Source organism: Schistocerca cancellata, chromosome 4, assembly GCF_023864275.1.
Source record: "Schistocerca cancellata isolate TAMUIC-IGC-003103 chromosome 4, iqSchCanc2.1, whole genome shotgun sequence".
Lineage (NCBI taxonomy): Eukaryota > Metazoa > Arthropoda > Insecta > Orthoptera > Acrididae > Schistocerca > Schistocerca cancellata.
Window position 1 is genome coordinate 782,563,412 of NC_064629.1, and position 19,593 is coordinate 782,583,004.

At 45.4% G+C, this 19,593-nt stretch overlaps 1 protein-coding gene across 1 annotated transcript in view; it reads left to right on the forward strand.

The window, feature by feature from the left end:
* Positions 1–19,593, forward strand: part of LOC126184945 (organic cation transporter protein-like) — a 382,199-nt gene that overhangs the window by 134,218 nt on the left and 228,388 nt on the right. The window contains exon 2 of the mRNA XM_049927619.1: positions 16,690–16,961. Coding sequence (XP_049783576.1) covers positions 16,690–16,961 — 272 coding nt within the window. The remainder of the gene's footprint in view (positions 1–16,689; positions 16,962–19,593) is intronic.

Here is a 19,593-nt window from a genome sequence, read left to right on the forward strand (position 1 = left end):
GCGTCAGTTCACATTGTGTAACGCTTTCCTTAGGTCGACAACATGTTCTGATTTTTCTTAGGTCTTGCTCCGTTATCGAGAACAAAGTCAGATTAGGCTCTCTGACGGCTTTACATTTCCTTAAAACCAATCTGATTGTTATCTAACAATGGCTCAGTTTTCTTTTACATTCTTCTGACATCACTCATGTCGGCAGCTAGGAAATACTGTAGCATCAACCAGCTTACGTGATCTTGATATGTTACAGATCGTATTCAAAAAAAGTCTGGTATTAACGAATATGTGGGGAGGAACTAAGTAAGCTGTCAGGGTGAGTTAAATGAAAGCCGTCAGCTGTTATGAGAGAAAGAAGCAAGTAAGCTGTTGCTGTTTTGTTGCTACTTATGGCTCAATACAAGAGTCGCCTGATGCCTGAGCGTAAATGATTGATACAAAATAAAGGAATATATCCTATGGCCTGTAGACTGATCAGGAACTGCTATTTAAAAGATTATTTTCACCACGAAGTTGACATAAGAAACGATGTCTCTCAAATATATGTATAGCTGTTGGCCTTGGTTAATCTATACCAAAATGAGATGGGAATAACTATCTACTGAAATGATACACAGAGGAATTCGATTACTGTACTTTTTTTTGACGAAGATTTACACAAATGGGAAAAACTGAACAGTGTGAAAGTCGTCGTTCAAAAACAACAGAAAATACAGGAAGTATTAAACTATCTCACTTAAAAGAAATGCACGTATTGTGGGTCCACAAGGTACTGGCAAACACACTCTAACCATTCTCAGTTGTGTAATACAATTAGAGAGAGCCAGGGTCCTACTCTGGAGCACATTAAGACCTCTTGAAATATATTCCTTACTTGAAATGTGCATCTCCACGTCTCTGTCGTAGTGCACCTCTACTGTCTGCTTTTCCATTGGCTAAAGGACATTCCAATCAAAAATACATCATTCCAAGCTCTGCAGACATGACTTGCCACAATATGGTTGCTTCCTGGCTTTAACTAATATATTTCAATAATATTTAAATAAAGAAATGTCATAAACATTCGGTTACATCCAGTTTGCAATAAATATAAGTAATAGTTTGTTCATAAATAAATAAACCAGCTTTCTTGCGTGAGTGTGCTAATGATAAACTACAAAAGATTGTCCTTAAATATGGCTTGAACAATAATTTATGCCTGCCTGAGATAAGTGTCTTTTGGTTCTCTTCTCAGTGGTGCTGCCCACTAACACATGCAACTGACCACTTTTAAATTAGCATAGTTTTTCAATAGCACTTGCAGTCAACATTTAAATAAAGTTACTGGCAAAATAGAAACCTTCTCATTAAATAACTACACAAGTGTAGCAAAATGTGAGATACTCATGCCGTATTTTTAGCTATGTAACTGTGGGGAATACTATGTTCTGACAAACGTTTGTGAAATAAAAAAGATATGAACGACGTAATAAATCAGAAATGAAATACAGATATGTAGCTTTCAAAGACGATAGCTGCAGTGCAACACCATCATGTGAGATGTTGAAATAACACGTTGCATTTAAAAGTTGTTAATTCAAAAAGTGGTTCAAATGGCTCTGAGCACTTTGGGACTTAACATCTGAGGTCATCAGTCCCCTAGAACTCAGAACTACTTAAACCCAACTAACCTAAGGACACCACACACATCCATGCCCGAGGCAGGATTCGAAACTGCGAACTTAGCGGTCGCGCGGTTCCAGACTGAAGCGCCCAGAGCCGCTCGGCCACACCGGCCGGCAGTTGTTAATTCAGAGGTTCATTGTGGAAACGTTTATTCGCTATGAATTATTAAATTTTGTTGTTTTTAAACATAATGAAAGTATTGTTGTCATTGGATGCGCCTCATTTTTCTGAGATAACAGACGTATTAAGATTTTCGTTAATATTTGACTGTAAATTGCCAACGGCGTTGCCGGAGTGGTAACACCGGTTCCCGTCAGATTACCGAAGTCACGTGGTGTCGAGCTTGGCTAACACTTGAATGGGTGACCATCCGGTCTGCCGAGCGCTGTTGGCAAGCGGGGTGCACTCAGTCCTTGTGAAGCAAATTGAGGAGCTACTTGATTGAGAAGTAGCGGCTCTGGTCAAGAAAACTGACAACGGCCGGGAGAGCGGTGTGCTGACATCACGCCCCACCGTATCCGCATCCAGTGACGCCTATAGGCTGAGGATGACACGGCGGTCGGTCAGTACCCTTAGGGTCTCCCGAGACCTGTTCGGGCCGAGTTAAGTTTATTAGTTTTGACTGTAAATTACTAGAGATTCTCAAAAGGCTGTGAGAAGCCATCATCAGCTTGTCTGACACTCCGCCATTTCTTCGAGCATTGTCCGTCGTCTTAAGCGCCAAAATTACCGTACTGGGGTATCCTCGTTTCCGGCCAAGCCTTTGCACCCGCACCTGCGCTCCGCAACAACGGTCGCTGCCCCTGGACCTGTCCGTGCCTCCGGATCGGCCGAGGCGCCTACGCGGCCCTGGGGCTGTCTGCCAGCTCTCAGCCGTACAACAACTTACCTTGTACCAATACTGGGCGGCCTATTAGCTTGCCTAAATACGCGTAACGTTACGTAGACCATGACGAACCCCTATCATGCTTGTAAAGTGACCGCCCTGGGCAGAGGCTCTGCTGTACACATTACGTAAGTGCTCTTTTACTCACAGAATATACGAGCTACCTTGCCGAGAGATGCGCGTGACTGTCGCATGAAACTCAGCCATCTGAACATTACCTCATACTAATGAATAACTGTTGCATCAATAAGATCTGACTTGCTTGCTCCTTGACCTGTTAAGAGGAGTAGCAAGTTACCTGTCTATGTTCTATTAAAAGGTGCTAACTATGAGGGTGACTGCTCTGTTCCTGCTCTGCTGCTGACACTAAAATTACTGGTGGATACCGTTCTCCACAAACTTTTAATAACAGCGTGTTGACGTCTTGGTCAATGTGCAAGTAGTGACATACACGCCAGCATCTTGCGATGTTACTCTTATTAATCTTCGTCTTTGTCGTTTGTTATACTGGATGTTCATATTAGTTCGATTAAGAAGGATGTCTGAAGTGTGGACCAAGATTATTATCAAACATGCAAACCTAAAGAGTATAACGACATACTACTTTCCGAGAGGTTGTCTACATTCGCAAACGTTTAGCAAGTGGCAAAAGCCAATGGACAGTTAAGAAAAGTAAAAAGATACGAGAAGGATTTGACATATCTCTGTGTGGATGACATTTTCCTCAAAGTCAATGCTATGCCTATAGATTCATAAATTCTACAAATCAGCTTGAATAGTCGTTCAGCTGCCACTTTCCCAAATGATTCAGAAATTCTGAAGAAATGTTATTGATGCCTTCCAGTTTATTTGATGACTTGTCTTCCATGAAGCTATTAAGCTCTGACTCTAATACGGAGACTATGTCTTTTATATCTACTCCTATTTCTTGATCCATCAGGTCATCAGACAGTTTTTTCTCCTCGTAGAGATCTTCAACGTACTCCGTCCACCTATCTGCTCTCTCAACTCTGTGCTTAACAGTAGCATTCCTCTTGCACTCTTAATGTTGATGCATTTGCTTTCAGTTTCACTGAACGACGTTTTAACTTTTCTCTATGCTGAATTATTCCTTCCGACAGTAATTTCTTCCAGATTTATTCGCATTTTTCCTGCAGCTTTTCCCTGGACTCACCATTTATTTCATTGCTAAGTGACCTACATTCCTATATACCTGTCTTTCCCTGAACATTTTCCCCTCTTTGTATCTATATTTGTCAGTCCAAATTTTGTGACTGCCCGTTTTAGAGATGTCCATTCTTCTTCAACTTAACTGCCTATTGCAGTAGTCATTAAACACACATCAAAAAAAGTTTTCCATCACCCCGGTTCCCAGAACTCCTGAAGATAGACGTTGACTGTGGATATTGTATCAAAGACACGATCCCTTTGACTGTTCAGAGATGTCAATAAACCCGCCAAAAGATGTAAACATCCATGCATGAGTAGCGCCTATTAGACGGAGGGGGTCCGACAGCCGGTCAGTTCCAGTCATTCCACCAGGAAGGAGTTACACAACTCGTGTTGCCTGTAGTTCAACCATGCCTAGACGGTCAATACCGCGGTTCAATTGCGTCCGCATTGTTACTTTTTGCCAGGAAGAGCTCTCAGCAAGGGAAGTGTCTAGGCGTCTTGGAGTGAACCAAACCCATGTTGTTCGGACATGGAGGAGATACAAAGAGACAGGAACTGTCGATGATATGCCTCGCTCAGGCCGCCCAAGGGCTACTCCTACAGTAGGTGACCACTACCTATGGATTATGGTTCGGAGGAACCCTGACAGCAACGCCACCATGTTGAATAATGCTTTTCGTGCAGCCACGGGACTTCGTGTTACGACTCAAATTGTGCGCAATAGGCTGCATGATGCGCAACTTCACTCCAGACGTCTACAGCGAGGTCCATCGGCAACAACGACACCATGCAGCGCGGTACAGGTGGGCCCAATAACATGCCTAATAGACCGCTCAGGATTGGCATCACGTTCTCTTCTACATCTACATCTACATCCATACTCCGCAAGCCACCTGACGGTGTGTGGCGGAGGGTACCTTCAGTACCTCTATCGGTTCTCCCTTCTATTCCAGTCTCGTATTGTTCGTGGAAAGAAGGATTGTCGGTATGCCTCTGTGTGGGCTCTAATCTCTCTGATTTTATCCTCATGGTCTCTTCGCGAGATATACGTAGGAGGGAGCAATATACTGCTTGACTCTTCGGTGAAGGTATGTTCTCGAAACTTCAACAAAAGCCCGTACCGAGCTACTGAGCGTCTCTCCTGCAGAGTCTTCCACTGGAGTTTATCTATCATCTCCGTAACGCTTTCGCGATTACTAAATGATCCTGTAACGAAGCGCGCTGCTCTCCGTTGGATCTTCTCTATGTCTTGTATCAACCCTATCTGGTACGGATCCCACACTGCTGAGCAGTATTCAAGCAGTGGGCGAACAAGCGTACTGTAACCTACTTCCTTTGTTTTCGGATTGCATTTCCTTAGGATTCTTCCAATGAATCTCAGTCTGGCATCTGCTTTACCGACAATCAACATTATATGATCATTCCATTTTAAATCACTCCTAATGCGTACTCCCAGATAATTTATGGTATTAACTGCTTCCAGTTGCTGACCTGCTATTTTGTAGCTAAATGATAAAGGATCTATCTTTCTGTGTATTCGCAGCACATTACACTTGTCTACATTGAGATTCAGTTGCCATTCCCTGCACCATGCGTCAATTCGCTGCAGATCCTCCTGCATTTCAGTACAATTTTCCATTGTTACAACCTCTCGATACACCACAGCATCATCTGCAAAAAGCCTCAGTGAACTTCCGATGTCATCCACCAGGTCATTTATGTATATTGCGAACAGCAACGGTCCTATGACACTCCCCTGCGGCACACCTGAAGTTACTCTTACTTCGGAAGACTTCTCTCCATTGAGAATAACATGCTGCGTCCTGTTATCTAGGAACTCCTCAATCCAATCACACAATTGGTCTGATAGTCCATATGCTCTTACTTTGTTCAATAAACGACTGTGGGGAACTGTATCGAACGCCTTGCGGAAGTCAAGAAACACGGCATCTACCTGTGAACCCGTGTCTATGGCCCTCTGAGTCTCGTGGACGAATAGCGCGAGCTGGGTTTCACATGACCGTCTTTTTCGAAACCCATGCTGATTCCTACAGAGTAGATTTCTAGTCTCCAGAAAAGTCATTATACTCGAACACAATACGTGTTCCAAAATTCTACAACTGATCGACGTTAGAGATATAGGTCTATAGTTCTGCACATCTGTTCGACGTCCCTTCTTGAAAACGGGGATGACCTGTGCCCTTTTCCAATCCTTTGGAACGCTACGCTCTTCTAGAGACCTACGGTACACCGCTGCAAGAAGGGGGGCAAGTTCCTTCGCGTACTCTGTGTAAAATTGAACTGGTATCCCATCAGGTCCAGAGGCCTTTCCTCTTTTGAGCGATTTTAATTGTTTCTCTATCCCTCTGTCGTCTATTTCGATATCTACCATTTTGTCATCTGTGCGACAATCTAGAGAAGGAACTACAGTGCAATCTTCCTCTGTGAAACAACTTTGGAAAAAGACATTTAGTATCTCGGCCTTTAGTCTGTCATCCTCTGTTTCAGTACCATTTTGGTCACAGAGTGTCTGGACATTTTGTTTTGATCCACCTACCGCTTTGACATAAGACCAAAATTTCTTAGGATTTTCTGCCAAGTCAGTACATAGAATTTTACTTTCGAATTCATTGAACGCCTCTCGCATAGCTCTCTTCACACTACATTTAGCTTCGCGTAATTTTTGTTTGTCTGCAAGGCTTTGGCTATGTTTATGTTTGCTGTGAAGTTCCCTTTGCTTCCGCAGCAGTTTTCTAACTCGGTTGTTGAACCACGGTGGCTCTTTTCCATCTCTTACGATCTTGCTTGGCACATACTCATCTAACGCATATTGTACGATGGTTTTGAACTTTGTCCACTGATCCTCAACACTATCAGTACTTGAGACAAAACTTTTGTGTTGAGCCAACAGGTACTCTGAAATCTGCTTTTTGTCACTTTTTCTAAACAGAAAAATCTTCCTACCCTTTTTAATATTCCTATTTACGGCTGAAATCATCGATGCCGTAACCGCTTTATGATCACTGATTCCCTGTTCTGCGTTAACTTTTTCAAATAGTTCGGGTCTGTTTGTCACCAGAAGGTCTAATATGTTATCGCCACGAGTCGGTTCTCTGTTTAACTGCTCAAGGTAGTTTTCAGATAAAGCACTTAAAAAAATTTCACTGGATTCTTTGTCCCTGCCACCCGTTATGAACGTCTGAGTCTCCCAGTCTATATCGGGCAAATTAAAATCTCCACCCAGAACTATAACATGGTGGGGAAATCTACTCGAAATATTTTCCAAATTATCCTTCAGGTGCTCAGCCACAACAGCTGCTGAGCCAGGGGGCCTATAGAGACATCCAATTACCATGTCTGAGCCTGCTTTAACCGCGACCTTCACCCAAATCATTTCACATTTCGGATCTCCGTCAATTTCCTTCGATACTATTGCACTTCTTACCGCTATAAACACGCCTCCCCCTTCACTGTTCAGCCTGTCTCTGCGGTATACATTCCAATCTGAGTTTAGGATTTCGTTACTGTTTACGTCTGGTTTCAGCCAACTTTCTGTCCCTAGTACTATATGGGCGTTGTGATCGTTTATTAATGAGAGCAGTTCTGGGACCTTTCTATAGACGCTCCTGCAGTTTACTATTAGCACATTAATATTGTTATTCCCTGTTGCATTTTGCCTACTCCTATCTTGCCGCGTCTCAGGAGGCGTCTTGTCGGGCCTAGGGAGGGGATTCTCTAACCTAAAAAACCCCCATGTGCACTCCACACGTACTCCGCTACCCTTGTAGCCGCTTCCGGCGTGTAGTGCACGCCTGACCTATTCAGGGGGACCCTACATTTCTCCACCCGATAGCGGAGGTCGAGAAATTTGCACCCCAGATCTCCGCAGAATCGTCTGAGCCTCTGGTTTAAGCCTTCCACTCGGCTCCAAACCAGAGGACCGCGATCGGTTCTGGGAACGATACTACAAATAGTTAGCTCTGATTCCACCCCACGAGCGAGGCTTTCCGCCTTCACCAATTCCGCCAACCGCCTGTACGAACTGAGGATGACCTCTGAACCCAGACGGCAGGAGTCATTGGTGCCGACATGAGCAACAATTTGCAGTCGGGTGCACCCAGTGCTCTCTATCGCCGCCGGTAGGGCCTCCTCCACATCTCGGATGAGACCCCCCGGCAAGCAGACAGAGTGAACACTGGCCTTCTTCCCCGACCTTCTCGCTATTTCCCTAAGGGGCTCCATCACCCGCCTAACGTTGGAGCTCCCAATAACTAATAAACCCCTCCCCCCGTGTGCCTGCTCGGACCTTGCTGAAGGAGCAGCCACATGTCCCCTCACAGGCAGAGCGGGCGATGCCACACGGCCAGCCTCCACATTGACCTTCCGCCTCGTGCGCCGCGAACGCCGCTGAACCCGCCACTCCCCTTGGGGAGAGGGTGGCCCAACCGCGCCCGGTACCCGCGAAGATGTCTCGACAGCAGGGACAGTGGGTGAAGCATGTAACACCTGGGGTGTACCTTGCAACGCACCAGACTCCCCACTGCCGCTACACTCCGAGGCAGCAGCCTGAAGACGGCTGACCGCGGCCATCAACACGCTCAGCTGTTCGCGAACAGTGGCCAGCTCCTCCTGCGTCCGTACACAGCAGTCACACATCCTATCCATCCTAAGGAAACAATTTACTGAAGGGAGTTAATGAACCTTTAACTAGACTGCTAATTCACTAAAGGCGGCTGTTTATTCACTAAACTGTGGTTGCTAGCCACTTCTTGTAGAAAACAATGAAAATAGCACTACCTGTCTCTGGACTGTATTGAAAATAACTCTAGCACTACTGGCACTATGGTTGACTACAGGGACTCTCTCTGACTGTATTCAAAACAAACACGAAATCTATGGAACACTATTAAGTGCACTCGAAAATTAAAGCTTCCTAAAAGCAAATACACACGGAAGAAGAAGTGACAAGTAAGAAAATACAGTTAATACTTAAATTAAGGTAGCTCGCTGCACAGCAGACGTGAAGCAGGCGGCAGTTACGACGACACTGACACTACTCTTCACGGATGAGTGTCGCATATGCCTTCAACCACACAATCGTCGGCGACGTGTTTGAAGGCATCCGGTCAGGCTGAACGCCTTAGACACACTGTCCAGCGAGTGCAGCAAGGTGGAGGTTTCCTGTTGTTTTGGGGTGGCATTATGTGGGGCCAACGTACACCGCTGGTGGTCATGGAAGGCGCCGTAACGGCTGTACGATACGTGAATGTGAAACGTCCCCTTAGAACATTAAACCTCTTACACTATTTGCTTTTCAAACAGCTGAGCAAAACTGAACGTACTCAAACATTCACTAAAGTGACACATAATATCTTTAGCGCAACGCAATCTGACTATCAAAGATCCCTGCAAAAGAATGGCCCTGAGTAACATTAAACTACACCTTTGAGAAATCACTTACCTCACAAAAATCTTCATTACTCGAACTACTGCAATACAGCGAGCACCACTACTGCCAGCTAAATAAAAGATTCAAACTACGGAAGGCACTAACTACTGATAGGGATAGTTAGCAAATGAAAGATATTAATAGAGAACAAACAATGTATTTACCTTAATAGTCATAATATATATAGCAGTTCATGACAAATTACAAAACTCCGCCATCTCTCTCCCCACATCCACCACTGCTGGCGGCTCACCTCCAACTGCGCAACGCTACGCGCTGTTCACATCCAGCTGCCGCTGCCCAACACTACAATGGCAGACAACAATGCAAACTAGCCACAGACTGCACACAGCACAGCCAGTGATTTTCATACAGAGCGCTACGTGGTATTACCAATATAAAAATCTAAACAGCCTACTTACAAATGCCATCCTCCGACCGATAGTGCAACCATATCGGCAACATATTGGCGAGGCATTGGTCTTCATGGACGACAATTCGCGCCCCCATCGTGCACATCTTGTGAATGACGTCCTTCAGGATAACGACATCGCTCTGATAGAGTGGCCAGCATGTTCTCCAGACATGAACCCTATCGAACACGCCTGGTATAGATTGAAAAGGGCTGTTTATGGACGACGTGACCCACCAACCTCTCTGAGGGATCTACGCCGAATCTCCGTTGAGGAGTGGGACAATCGGGACCAACATTGCCGTGATGAACTTGTGGACAGTATGCCACGACGAATACAAGCAGGAATCAATGTAAAAGGACGTGCTACTGGGTATTAGAGGTACCGGTGTGTGCAGCAATTTGGACCACCACCTCTGAAGGTATCGCTGTATGGTGGTACAACATGCAGTGTGTGGTTTTTGTGAGCAATACTAAGGACGGAAATGATGTTTATGTTAATCTCTATTCCAATTTTCTATACAGGTTCCGGAACTCTCGGAACCGAGGTGGTGGAAAACTTCTTTTTTGATGTGGATAGTAGTATCTACAGCGTTACAGAACTTCAAACGCACCTCATGATTCCTCACTGCTTCAGTATTCCATTTCTTTCCATACTGTTTCTTCCTGATGATTCTCTTGAACTTCAGTCTAACCTTCTTCATTGCTAAACCGTGACCTGACCCTATATTTGCTATTGGGTTTGCGTAACAATTCTTTAACAGATTTCGGAATCTCTATCTCACCGTGATGTAATATTACCGTGTCTTTAAGCCTTTTCCAAGGTATACACCCCTTCCTGTGATTTTTGAGCATCGTATTTGTTATTACAAGGTAAATTTTGTTGCAGAACTCTTTAGTATTTCTTCTTTGTCATTCCTTCTCCCGAACCCATATTGTTCTCTCTCCTGTTCCTACCCATTCTATAGCATTCCTATCACCAATGATTATTAGATTTTTCCCTCCCTTTACGTATGGAATTAAACTTTTAATGTCCTTATCTACGTTTTTTTTTATATTTTCATCTTCTGCTTGAGAGTCTGTGTTGATATCTAGCTACTATTATTGGCGTTCTTTTCTTTCTTTTCTACTCCTGTTACATCATTTTTTGCTGCTGTTGATATTACTCGTCTGACCAGAGAACTTTGTTCTTTGCATTTCACTTAGACTTACTTAAAATTTCTTCAGATTATAGTAAAGACATTTACATTTTTTAAGTGATTGCAGTTGTTGTGGTACAGGGGCTGATCTCACCTTTTACGAGTAAAATGGTGTTCATAAGAGACAAAAATTAACCGGCAGTTGTAGAATACTTATATCCTTTACACTTGTTATTTATATGTACCAAGTTTTCATCGCAGATCTTTAGGAGGAGTAGTGTCAACATGCAGAATGGACCGCTTGCAGGAGAGTTCTTTAATATCTCGGGAAAATTTGATAATCTACAGAACGGATTACATTTCATTACACAGAAAATGATGTCAAATTCAATGACAACCGTCAAGCAGAAAATAGCGATGGCAAACTCAAACCAAGCGAAGTTCAGCAAATGACTGTGGCTGTAGAATGAGTGAGACTTGGTATGTATAAACCTATCAGTATGACAACAGTATAAGAACTGGAATGGTTATTGAATCTGTGTTAACATTATTTAACCTGTCATTTTAATAGTAGTATTTTGATGGGGATTATAAACAGTTATTGTAGAGATAAACAGGACTCGTCAGCAAGCTCACGGTCAGGAACTTTTCTGATCAGACACGTGTAGTTTGGGTGTGTGTTCGCCCTCACATGTTGTCAGAACCGACAAGTGCGATGCATGCGAATTTCAGATAGTCAAATTACTGCATGTATTTTTAACCAAAGAGGAGAAGCGGCTTACATTATGCAGAGGATTGCTGTTAGCAGGTGTGAGAAGTATTGCATGAAAAGGCCTGCATTGCGATCCTGCGACTAAGTGGCTCAAATGCCCGAACATTCAAATAATTTAGCGGCGCTGCTTGCAGCTCTCGAAATTGATGATCCAGCTGGCAGTCCTCGGAGGTAAAGGAGACATGTTCTTTGTATGGTCTGGGTGTAGGTTGTTTTACATAGTGTTTACAATTTGTGAAGTGAGATTTTAATGATCCTTTATTATCAACGAAGTTTATTTTCAATATGTAAAGCCTAAAAGAATTTGGAAGGGCCTGTATGCAGGCGTGGAATTAGACTTTCAAGTTTTCTAGGCGAGTGTTGGGCTTTAGTGACCGTGCATGTGCTCGGTAGAAACATATCTCGTGTCAGGGCCTCGACAAATTAGCTAGTTACAGTTGGTTAGAGAAGGCAAGGCCTAATTGCTGGCAGTAAATGACATTTGTTATCTATTGACAAAATCGTCTGCGATTATCAGCCGAGTTGTGGCGTGGACTTGTCGGAAAGTTTCAACGATTTTCCTTCACGTAATCTTGTTCGTGTCTGAATGTAATTAGCAGGAAACTAGTACAAACGTTGTGACACCTCGACAACATGACTTGGCTAATAACCCGAGAAGTTTTAAACTCTGAAATTTGCTGCATTCCCGTATTGTTATCTACTATGTTTGAACTGTTATGTTCTAAATTTGTACAAATCAGCTTGTTCAGTCAGCTGACTGTCAGCGGTATCCGTCTTCCTTATCAGTCGTTTGATCTCGTAATCTTATCGAATGGAGTTAGATAACTGCAGTACATTAATTACTGAATTTGGAGGGGTGACAAGTTAATCACGCCTCGTGGGTCAAAGCGAGGCTCGCGACCATTACTTAGATTTGTTTTAATACCGTATCAGTGCTGGAAATTGACCTAGGTCCGTCAGTAAGAGTTTCACAGTTACCTTCAGATCACTGCGGCACGTAACGTCTCGCGCGTCGCACATAACGAAGATTGTGTATGCATTCAGGCAGTGGCGCGAGAGAAACTTGGTACATCACAACCACCTCACAGAGGACGAGACTAGGAGACCTTCAAACACCATATTACTCAGTGTGTGTCTGGCACCTGAGACAGTTTACTAGAATATATTAAATGTATTCTCAGCTGCGAATATGGACTACCATCAAGTGCGTAATGGAATGACGACAATGAAAATTTGTGCCTGACCGGGACTCGAAACCAGATTTCCCGCTTATCGCTAGAGATCACCATACCATTAGGCTACCCGAGCGTTACTCACGGCCAGACCGAAACTTTCATGTGTCGTCAACCACGTGTCTGACACCTTTACTCGAAGATCCGTTATGTATATACCCGCACAGGCGAGACATTTTACTACAAAATCGCTTGCCCGGTGTCTGCCATTAAATATGATAATGCAGTGTCATTCTACATCTATACTCTGCAAATTAAGATAAGGTGCACAGCAGAGGGTATGTCCCATTGTACCAGTTATCAGGGTTTCTTCCTCTTCCATTCACATACGGAGCGCGGGAAGATCGATTGTCTGAATGCCTCCGTGCGTGCAGTAATTATTCTAATCTTATTTTCACGAATCTTATGTGAGCTATACGTAGGGGGTTGTAGTATATTCCTAGAATAATCATTTAAAGTCAGTTCTTGAAACTTTATTAATAGACTTTCTCGGGATAGTTTTCGTCTGTCTTCAAGAATCTTCCAGTCAGTTCCTCCAGAATCTCTGTGACACCCTCCCACGGATTAAACAAACGTCAGACCATTCGTGTTGCCCTTTTCTGTATACGTCCAATATCCTCTGTTAGTCCTATCAGATACAGGTCCCACACACTTGAGCAATATTCTACAACCGGTCGCATGAGTGATGTGTAAGCAATTTCCTTTGTAGATTGGTTACACTTCCCCAGTACTCTACCAATAAACCGAAGTCTACCACCTGCTTTACCCACGACTGAACCTATGTGATCATTCCATTTCACATCCATATAAAATGTTACACCAAGGTAATTCTATGACTTGGCCGATTCCAACAGTGACTCAATGATACTGTGGTCATAGGATACTACGATTTTTTCGTTTTGTGAAAAGCAAAATTTTACATTTATGAACATTTAAAGCAAGTTCCCAGTGTCTGCACCACTTAGAAATCTTATCAAGACCTAACTGAATATTTATGAACCTTGTTTCAGATAGTACTTTCATATACGCTACCGGCCATTAAAATTGCTATACCACGAAGATGACGTGCTACAGACGCGAAATTTAACCGACAGGAAGAAGATGCTGTGATATGCAAATCATTAGCTTTTCAGAGCATTCACACAAGGTTGGCGCCGGTGGCGACACCTACAACGTGCTGACATGAGGAAAGTTTCCAACCGATTTCTCATACACAAACAGCAGTTGAGCGGCGTTGCCTGGTGAAACGTTGTTGTGATGCCTCGTGTAAGGAGGAGAAATGCGTACCATCACGTTTCCGACTTTGATAAAGGTCGGATTGTAGCCTATCGCGATTGCGGCTCGTCGTATCGCGACATTGCTGCTCGCGTTGGTCCAGATCCAAAGACTGTAAGCAGAATATGGAATCGGTGGGTTCAGGAGGGTAATATGGAACGCCGTGCTGGATCCCAACAGCCTCGTATCACTAGTAGTCGAGATGACAGGCATCTTATCCGCATGGCTGTAACGGATCGTGCAGCCACGTCTCGATCCCTGAGTCAACAGATGGGGACGTTTGCAAGACAACAACCAAGTGCACGAACAGTTCGACGACGTTTGCAGCAGCATGGACTATGAGATCAGACACCATGGCTGCGGTTACCTTTGAGGCTTCATCACAGACAGGAGTGCCTGCGATGGTGTACTCAACGACGTACCTGGGTGCACGATGGCAAAACGTTATTTTTTCGGATGAATCCAGTTTCTGTTTACAGCAGCATGATGGTCGCATCCGTGTTTGGTTCAAAAATTGCTTCAAATTGCTCTGAGCACTATGGGACTTAACTTCTGAGGTCATTAGTCCCCTAGAACTTAGAACTACTTAAACCTAACTAACCTAAGGACATGACACACATCCATGCCCGAGGCGGGATTCGAACCTGCGACCATAGTGGTAGCACGATTCCAGACTGTAGTCCGTGTTTGGCGACATCGCGGTGAACACACATTGGAAGCGTGTATTCGTCATCGCCATACTGTCGTATCACCCGGCGTGATGGTATGGGGTGCCATTGGTTACACATCTCGGTCACCTCTTGTTCGCATTGACGGCACTTCGAACAGTGGACGTTACATTTCAGATGTGTTACGACCCGTGGCTCTACCCCTCATTCGATCCCTGCGAAACCCTACATTTCAGCAGGATAATGCACGACCGCATGTTGCAGGTCCTGTACGGGCCCTTCTGGAGACAGAAAATGTTCGACTGCTGCCCTGGCCAGCACATTCTCCAGATCTCTCACCAACTGAAAATGTCTGGTCAATGGTGGCCGAGCAACTAGCTGGTCACAATACGCCAGTCACTACTCTTGATGAACTGTGGTATCGTGCTGAAGCTGCATGGTCAGCTGTACCTGTACACGCGATCCAAGCTCTGTTTGACTCAATGCCCAGGCGTATCAAGGCCGTTATTACGGCCAGAGGTGGTTGTTCTGCGTACTGATCTCTCAGGATCTATGCACCGACATTGCGTGAAAATGTAATCAGATGTCAGTTCTAGTATAATATATTTGTCCAAAGAATACCCGTTTATCATCTGCATTTCTTCCTGGTGTGGCAATTTTAATGGCCAGTAGTGTATATAACTACGTTATCTCCAATAAGTCTGATTTCACAATTAATGTTATCTGCAAGGTCATTATTGTACAACATGAACAGCAAGGGTGCCAGCACACTTCCCTGGGACACACCCGAAGTTACTTTCATATCGGGCGACTCCCCGCACTGCGGCATTACTCTGTACCTGACACTAATCAGGCCAATGTTAGACTACGCTGCAGTGTTGTGGGGCAACGCGGACGAGTCGTCAATTGCAAAGCTGCAGACGGTCGAGTAGAAGGCGCTTAGGTTAGCGCTTCACCTGCCACGAGATATCAGCACCGGAGAACTCCACAGAGTAGCGGGAGTACCGCTACTTAATCACCGATTCCGGTAAGCGGCGCATCGTTTTTATGCGGCCGCGCGGACGTCGGAGAACGACCTCGTCCGCAACTTGGGCAACCAAGTGCACTGGCGCCCGACCACAAAGTGGCCAGACCTGTTGCTGGTGTAAAGGAACACCGCAACACGAGCAGGAAGACCCACTAGCTGCAACGCAACCGCGAGGAAGATTCAAACGAGAAGACAACACTCAACACCCCCCGGAAGAAGTAGGAAAGGCGTGATCCGCCCATCCTACAACTCACCGGAGCATGAAGCTCCATGAATTTATGAAGCGAACATCTGGTGATGAGTCTCTATCCAAGATAAAATGCTGCGTACTCCCTACGAAAAAGTCCTCAATCCAATGACAAAGGCTGGCCGTGGTGGCCGAGCGGTTCTAGGCGCTACAGTCTGGAACCGCGCGTCCGCTACTGTCGCAGGTTCGAATCCTGCCTCGGGCATGGATGTGTGTGATGTCCTTAGGTTAGTTAGGTTTAAGTAGTTCTAAGTTCTATGGGACTGATGACCTCAGAAGTTAAGGCCCATAGTGCTTAGAGCCATTTGAACCATCCAGTGACAAAGTTCGCTTGATACCCCGTATGATGCGGTGTTCGTTAGGACACGCGTGTCCAAAGGAACAAAATTCAGAATAACGCAGTCACTGGAATATCGTATCATATCGTATTTCACTAGAAGGTCCTAAAAGTAACAAAAACGTCCGTAACGCAAGGTAGTCTCATGAGAACTACAAATTAAGATCAAGTAATTGGATAGACTAATAGAGCATCAGTACCAGTCTGGTGCTTGCCAGCCGATGTACAGTAACATCAGGTTTCACGAAAGCAAATGCTTTATTTCCGCTGAAGCTACATAAGATATTTAGTTCTGTGCACTCTCTCACCTGCCTATTTTCTTCTCTGGTTTGTAGTTTAAAAAAATGCAGAATATCAATAAAAAGCATTGTATTAGGTGTCTACTAAGAACAAACATTTTTTGTCTGCTCCAGTGGGCCAGAAACGAGAAGACCAGGTACAGGCGGCGATGGGAGAGTGGGGTCGGTGGCAGCTGCTGGTGGTGCTGTCCGTGTCGCTGGTGAAGATTCCGGTGGCCTGGCACCAGCTGGGCATCCTCTTCCTGGCGCCACCCGCGCGCTTCTGGTGTGAGGAGCCGCCCTCCAACATCTCTGGAGAATGCTCCGTCTCTCTCAACGGGACGCCCACGCCCTGCACCAGCTATCGCTACGATCGTTCACTCTTCACGGAGACCATCATCACGCAGGTCAGCTTCCACTCCACTGCCCTCAAATACTCTGACGTAGTTCCAGTTTGATTTTACATGGAATACGCTGAGGAATTAGCTCCGTCTAGAGTCTTCTGAATTGGTCCAGGGTAACTGGAAAAGTATACAGGTAATTCCTTTCTACGATCAGGGTGAAACATCGGATGTACATAAGTACAGGACAACATCATTGACAACAGTCGGTCGCAGGGTGCTAGGGGATATTCTAAGCTCAGGCATTATGACACTGCTGAGGAAAACGAGCTTCTGTGGCAGGGGGAGGTCCAATGATGGTTACTGGATGGTTTGAATCGTCTTGGTGCTTATTTGGTTGCAGACTTCCCGGCTGGGCGTCGTGGCTTCGCGTGACGGCGTGGGAATGGAGGACGTTGTAAGAGAATACAGTTGAACAATCGATGGACATAACTCTTCATTATTCCTTTATACTCAAACAATTATGAGTGAATCCTCAAGCAGGGTCCTCAGCTCGTGGTCTAGTGGCTATCGTTGTTGCCTCTGGATCACAGGGTCCCTTGTTCTATTCCCGGCCGGGTTGGGGAATTTCTCTGCCCGGGGACTAGGCGTTTATATTATCCTGAGCATTTCATCATCATTCGTGAACGTGGGGAGATTGGACTGTGAAAGGATTGGAATTTTGTAGGGGCGCTGATAACCTCGCAATTGAGCGACCCACAATCCCATCATCATCATCATCATCATCATCATCATAATATCCTCTACCAGGGCACAGTTCTTCGTTGTCCTGTGTTGCCCCTGTGTCAGAGAGCCATGCGAAGCATACGGTTCCTTGGTGTACTCGCAGAGTTGGAAGGCAGGCTGCTTACTCGGAGAATGCCGACTCTGCGGATGCTAACACGGCTGTTGGTGAGTCAAGCACCCAGAGTGGCTCTCCTGCCGTCAAGGTGCAGCCAGTGAAGTCTTCTAGCGTTGTAGCAGACGACGACGTTAACAATGTGGAGCCGGTGAGTCGTCCATTTGTGCCTTAGACCGTGTGGCACCAGCTGGTTGGTTCTGAGCACTATGGGACTTAATTTCTGAGGTCATCAGTCCCCTAGAACTTAGAACTACTGAAACCTAACTAACCTAAGGACATCACACACATCCATGCCCGAGGCAGGATTCGAAACTGCGACCGTACCGGTCGCGCGGTTCCAGACTGTAGCGCCTAGAACCGCTCGGCCACTCCGGCCGGCCCAGCTGGGTGCCCGGAGGGACGTCAGGCAGCGGTCGGCAGTTCGCTGCTCGGCAACAATGGTAATGGCTGTCACAACTACCGCGTCGCCTGGCACAGCATAACCTAGACTGTCAGTAGAGCGTTCACGTCCGGCAGGCGTTGTGATATGCTCGCCCTGTCAAAGATCTGCTCAGATAGCCAGGGGGTACAAATACAGCTGTCTGGAGCTGACCACGCAGAACATACACCATTGCCACATTCATAGGTCATGGGGAAGTTTTCCGAATGAAAGCAGTGTCCTGGGTCCGACTTCAGTCACGCGGAAGGAGGCCGGCGTGAAAGTAGGCACTCCGTAGCTGCTGGCGCTCTAGATAAGACACTAGGTCACAGCTTTAACCTGTGCTGTAACATTTCCCTCAAACACTGATTTACAAAAAACTGCTTATGACACAGCTTGATTATTAATTAAGGAAATTTTTCAAATAATATATGCAGGTGAAAAGATAGATTTCGCAGATACGTGACTGACACGATGAATATTGGATTCACAGAACCCAGCACGTTATACTGGACTGTGAGTGCTCCGCAGAAACGAAAGTGACATAGGATGTGTCCCAAGGAGAAGCAGTAACAACTCTAAAGAAATTTCCTGGCAGATTAAAACTGTGTGCCGGACAGCGACTCGAACTCGGAACCTTTGGTTTTCGCGGACAAGAACACTTTCTCGAGAAATGCAAAGGTCCCGAATTCGAGTCTCGGGCGAACACACAGTTTGTCTGCCATGAAGTTTCATATCAGTGCAATCCGCTGCGGAGTAAAACTTATATTCTGGGAACACTTCTAATACTCCCAATATACGTTAACGATTTTTCAGCTGGGATCGACAGCAGTATAGCATTGTTCGGTGGCGATGTTGTGTAAAGCGAAGTACAGTCGTTAGACGATCGTAAGGACTTGCAGAAAGGCGTGTTAGTGCCCACAATAAGAAACTCCGAAAGAACAGACGCTACATATATAATTGAGGTGAGGATGACCAGTTGCCGGCCGCTGTGGTCGAGCGATTCTAGGCGCTTCAGTCCGGAACCGCGCTGCTGCTACGGTCGCAGGTTCGAATCCTGCCTCGGGCATGAATGTGTGTGATGTCCACAGGTTAGTTAGGTTTAAGTAGTTCTAAGTGTAGGGGACTGATGACCTCAGATGTTAAGTCCCATAGTGCTTAGAGCCATTTGAACCATTGGATTTTTGATGATCAGTTGATGACTTCAGTGCAGATGTACACCACGCTCGATCTCCTACGGGAATCTTCGAGTCCTCCCTCGGGCATGTGTGTGTGTGTGTGTGTGTGTGTGTGTGTGTGTGTGTGTTGTTCTTAGCATAAGTTTGTTTAAGTAGTGTGTAAGTCTAGGGACCGATGACCTCAGCAGTGTGGTCCCTTAG